At 38.9% G+C, this 5858-nt stretch overlaps 1 protein-coding gene across 1 annotated transcript in view; it reads right to left on the bottom strand.

Moving 5' to 3' along the window:
• Positions 1 to 5858, bottom strand: part of PCMTD1 (protein-L-isoaspartate (D-aspartate) O-methyltransferase domain containing 1) — an 85775-nt gene that overhangs the window by 54784 nt on the left and 25133 nt on the right. The window contains exon 2 of the mRNA XM_003793704.3: positions 2993 to 3393. Coding sequence (XP_003793752.1) covers positions 2993 to 3299 — 307 coding nt within the window. The 5' untranslated portion in view covers positions 3300 to 3393. The remainder of the gene's footprint in view (positions 1 to 2992; positions 3394 to 5858) is intronic.

Here is a 5858-nt window from a genome sequence, read left to right as displayed (position 1 = left end):
ACAAAACATAAACCCAAAAAAAAAAAAAAAAAAAAGAGAGAGAGAAAAAAAACAGGGCAGAGGAAAATAAGATTAAGCTTCTTCAGAAGCTTGGTAGATTCAAAATTTATTCAACAGATGTAATCATAGTTTTACAAACTGTTACTTCTGCCTTTCCATCTTTAAAATGTTATCTTTCTCACTAAATTAATATTTCTAAACAAAAGGAGAACAACTATATCTTGGTCTTAATGCGCAGAATCACACAGAGATAAATCCGAGAATAGAATCCACGAGTCACAGTTATAGGCACATAATTAGAGATCCATAACTCTTCTCTGAGCCTTTTAACAGAAGGAAAATAGCCAGTGAATTGTATCACTTACACAAGGGTCTTGACCCAAACTGCCCTACGGTATGGATTAAAAACACACTTAAAATACAATAAAGATTAACAGCTGTCTGTAATTTCCATCTGGCCACAGCAATCTAACCTCTTGGGGAATGAGACTAGGCAATGAGTTTTTACAGGCGACCTTCTTGATGGCAGGTTTGATAAGATTGATAATTCTGACACACACAACCCTACTCCAAATTTGGCTAGACTGATCTCCCTCCGCAGGAGCCAGCTGGCAGGTGCTAGCAAAGTGGAAAACAGAATAAACAGGCACTCTGACGCTGGCCAGGCATGGTACAAGTCCAGACTCCAGTCTGGGACTGCCAGAGCTGGTCAAGAAACACATTGGTTCAAAGATGGCAATTCTCCTTTTTCCTTTCAAAGCTCTCCCTACTTCCCCCACAAGGTTCCTTTGATTTGAAGATTCTCAAATCCTAGAGGTTCATTTATCAAAGAGACTCTAGTCAATGAAGAGAAAGACATCTGGAAATGTCAACCTACTGAGAAATTCTTGTCTCGGGATAAACACGATCACACCAAATTCACATGTAAGCTTTCAACTCTTTTTATCGATAGAAATTAGTCATTTGCTACCATTTTTGAGCACTTATTATGTATCAGAAACTAATCCAGGTGTGGAATGAAACCCCTCCTTTTTTTTTTTTTTTTTTTTTTTTGAGATAGAGCCTCAAGCTGTCACCCTGGGTAGAGTGCCATGGCTTCACTGCTCACAGCAAACTCTAATTCCTGGGCTCAAGTGAGTCTCCTGCCTCAGCACCCACCACAACGCCCAGCTATTTTTTTGGTTGCAGCCATTATTGTTGTTTGGCGGGTATGGGCGGGATTCAAATCCGCCACCTTAGGTATATGTGGCTGGTACCTTAGCCGCTTGAGCCACAGGCGCCGAGCCCAAACCCCTCCTTTTTAAATGAAATACAGAGTGTCTCAAAGTCACCATACACAGGAAAAATTTTAACAACAGCTATCTTGGAACACGTTCACCATGAGTGGGAGCAAAGACTTCATTCAGGTATGTGTGGAAAGAGGTGGCTGATTATAATACTTTGCAAGGCCAGGCACGGTGGCTCATGCCTATAATCCCAGAACTCTGAGAGGTGGGTGGACTGCTTGAGCTGAAAAGTTCCAGAACAGCCTGAGCAAGAGTTGAGATGCTATCCCTAAAAAAATAGGCCGGCACCTATAGTCCCAGCTACTAGGGAGGCTGAGGCAAGAGAATCACACTTAAGCCCAAGAGTATGAAGTCGCTGTGAGCTATGACACCACAGCACTCTACCAGGGGCAACAAAGTGAGACTCTGTCTCAAAAAAAAAAAAAAAAATTAGGCCGGGCACAGTGGCTCATGCCTGTAATCCTAGCACTCTGGGAAGCGGAGGCAGGTAGATATCTTGAGCTCAAGAGTTCAAGACCAGCCTGAGCAAGAGTGAGACCTTATCTCTACTAAAAATAGAAAAACTGAGGCAAGACGATGGCTTGAGCCCAAGAGTTGGAAGTGCTGTGAACTATGATGCCATGGCACTTGCCCAGTGCAACAGCTTGAGACTCTGTCTCAAAATATATATATTTTGCAAAATTTTAAATTTTATAATAGATATTTTGTAAATAAAGGCACATTTAACTATAATTTCCTAGGTTCTCTAAGTATCACAACTTTGGGATACCCTGTAGATTGCAAGTTCCATGACTAAGAGGGTAAGGAGCTTACTAGTATATAGGAAAAGGAAATTAGGGACTGAAAATGACTCAAAAGTCACACAATATGAATAAATGATTTACTATCCAAACTGGGACACTTTGGGGAATGAAAGGGCATTATTAATGCTGATGATAGGACAATAGGGATAAACTAGGACTGTCTCAGAACACTAGGACATAGAGTTACCCTACTAGAGAATGTCATTCTTTATGTAAAAACTTCTTCAATGATTTCCCATCACTATAAAATGAACTTTACACCAAAGACTCATCCCTGTAACTTAAGCATATACCTCACCTATAGCACCTATCACACTAGATGAGGGCTGCTGATTGTAAGCCAACCCCTACTGCCCCAGTCTGTTAACTCAAGGGCCAGAGTCTATGTCACAGGCCTTGGTGCTCTACACCAGCACTCAGTAAATGTGGCTGGACTAAATGGTTCATCCTCCATTTAGTCTCACCAATGCCACATTCTTTCTATCTCACAAACCACTCCTTTTTTTGTTGTCTCTCCAACAAAAAACCTGCACATTTCTTACCATTTAATGGGACACTATCAAACTTTATATGCCAGCAGAAAGAATATGTGAATAGATTAAATAAGACAAGAGTCTCTTGCCTACCCCTCACTTAATTTTCAGTATAGTCACTGACAGCTGGAGAACAACTCCAAGAGCTACAGGAAGTCCACAAGTGCATATGGGAGCTGATCACCAGGGCCAAGGCTGGGAGTAAGGAAAGGTTACTGCCATTTGGCGTCTTCACATTTAAGAAAGGTAACTACTATGAGTGCATATGTATATTCAAACATACTGCATACAAAATTACAAACTCTGTAAATCATAAATACAAACTCAGCTTTCTTTTTAAAAATGGAATTTTACAAAAATAAAATATTACCTAAAATTAAGCCCACCATTGTACTTAAATATCCGGTTCCACTTCCCAGGTTAAGAAAAGACAATCCTGGCTTAAGTTTCAATGCTTCCATAACTTCAGAGTAAATGCAAGGTGCTGATAAATGGATGTTTCCATGCTTCCAGGCTAAGTCTTTGTAAGCATTGTCTCTGTAGCCTTCCAAATAGTAATCTCCGCGATCAATAGCTCTGAAGGCTTGCTCCACTCTTTCAGTGCGGATATACTGAGCTTCTTTTAAATTATCAATTAAATCATCATTATCTTCCCCAGCACTCACAGCTCCTCCCATGATAGTATTCAAATCAAATCATAAATTTTAAATGTAATAAAATTAGCAGAAATAGCTTCCAATATCGCACTTGATTTCCAAAAATAAATTAATCCTGGAAAGGAAGAATAAAAACAGGTTTAAATTAATGCTCAAAAGGAAAATAATTCCAGTTTGTTAAAGAGATGTCATTATAATTAATTACCATTTCTCAAGGACATATTCTGCTCCCGGCACAGTGTTAAACTCCTTAAGTATATAACTTTATCTAATTCTCATAGCAACCACAAAAGGTAGCTTAAGTATTCTTTTTCTCTCTACACAGGAAAATACAGACACACTAGGTCCTCACCTAGTATATGAGGACCATCATGGTGGCCACTAGTCACATGTGGCTACCTAGAACTAACCTAATTAAAATCAAGTGTTTAACAGCTACTAGTGTGGCTACTGGCTGCCACACTGGACAGTATTGCTCTGGAAAGTGGCACTGCTGGGACTTAGTCTCTGGTCTTTCAAATCTAAAAACCATGCTCTTAATCACTAAACCACATGGCTTATAGTAATGCTACTTTAAAAAGCAATTAGTTGCTGGATTTAAAATTTCTAAACTTAAAAAACTGCAAACAATTCCAAAATGCACTATGTAAATTTAAAATCTTAATACAAATACAGTGTGGGAATAAAGCTCATGTGCACACAAACTTTATGGCCACCCTGTGTATTACCTAAAAACTCAATATAAAACACAAAAAGAAAAAACCCAGACCCACATGTTCAATACACACACATTAACATTGTTTTGTTTGATAAACTTTGTTGTGATAAATAATGAGACCACAAATTTATTAACAACTTTTAATAGTCCATGAGAACATGTTTTATGTGCACACACATATACCTCCATAGAAATTGAACTCTGACAGGTGAAACTCAGCATCTTTGAATGGAAACATAAGTGCAACATGATCCAGCGGTTCTCAACCTGTGGGTCTCAACCCCTTTGGGGAGCGAACGACCCTTTCACAGGGGTCACCTAAAACCGTCACATACACCCTGTACAAATACAGGTGTATGAAAATAATTTTATGGTTAGGGGTCGCTACAACATGAGGAAATGTATTCAAGGGTCACGGCATTAGGAAAGTTGAGAAACACTCTGATAAACTAAAGGATTTCAACACATAATACTGAATACACAATTTAAGCTTTATGTAAATATAGTTAAATAAATTTGTGTATCAATTTCTGAATTACTAAATTAAGAGGAGAAGCTGAAAAATGAAATACCCATGGCCAAAAACAAACATTATGACAACTGACTGTGGCAAGGCTGTACCCCCAAATCGACTTTGGAGAAGAAAAGCCCACAGACCCTGCAGCATCCTTAGACCTCTGCCGCTGAGCTCACCAGGGCTTATCACATTGCCTTTTATCAGTGCTCTCTTTGTCCCTTTCTTGTGATATCCTTCACTTTCTGAGTAAATACTATTAACACATAGAACATTCATATTTCATTCAAACATACAAAGTTGGCTGGTTCTACCCTCTCCAACCCACAAAAAGAAATAATATTAAAATTGCCAAGAATTTACAGACCCTTCTCCTCAATGACTGTATTTCGCACCAAATCGTTCAATGGGCGATGTCAATCCACTACTCTTTCAACAGGTCTTAATTGTGGCATCCTTCTACAGCTCAAGCAACACAATTTACTAAGTTCATTCCAGGATTTAAGAATTCTTTTTGGTTTATGTTTGTTTTTAATAACATGGTATCTAAACACAAGTCAGCTTTTTCATCTGGCATTCAAAAGTGAATCTCTTCCTATGGTGAGACAAAAAATGGCTGACATAGTCTATGTCGAGGGTGGCACCTGGTAAGGACTTGACAATAGTAATTTTGACTACCTTCAGATGTTTAACATATTGCTCTACTGTGAATGCTACAAGTTACAAGTTTTAAACATTATTCCCTGTGTGTTGGTTCTAGTGCTTAACAAGGACCTGATCCTTCTTAGGTCCTTATTAAGAACCTTAACTGAAGTCCTTCTTAAGAACTCCATCCTATTCAAAAATATCATAGCAAATCAGTCAATCAAACATCATCAATTTTATTACTCAGCTCACATTCTTGGTGAGAAAAAGGCAACAGAAGAATCAACTAAACAAAAAAGTACCACCATTTACTGACACTGTACCAAGTATGTTATTTCTATGTTATCTCAATGAAAATTACAATCCGCCTACGGAAAAGGCATTAGTACGCCTACTTTCAAGTGAGAAATCATCTGTAAGGGCTTAAATAGTACAATGCACCAAAATCCAAACAAACGCAAAGAGGAAACTGGATCCAGGGTTCAAGGACAGTTTCCTAAAAGGCATGCACAATGTGAAACAGTTAAAAAAGTAGACTTGTAAAGCTAAAAGAAGAGTGAAGATGATGCTTTAAAGAAATTACCGGCTCGGCGCCTGTGGCTCAAGCGGCTAAAGCGCCAGCCACATACACCCAAGGTGGCGGGTTCGAATCCAGCCCGGACCCGCCAAACAACAATGATGGCTGCAACCAAAAAATAGCCAG

This window comes from Otolemur garnettii, unplaced genomic scaffold (genome assembly GCF_000181295.1).
Source record: "Otolemur garnettii isolate 467f Iridium unplaced genomic scaffold, OtoGar3 scaffold00071, whole genome shotgun sequence".
In the NCBI taxonomy this organism is placed as follows: Eukaryota; Metazoa; Chordata; class Mammalia; order Primates; family Galagidae; genus Otolemur; species Otolemur garnettii.
Note: the sequence above shows the minus strand (reverse complement) of the source record. Positions and strands in the feature narration are given on the sequence as shown.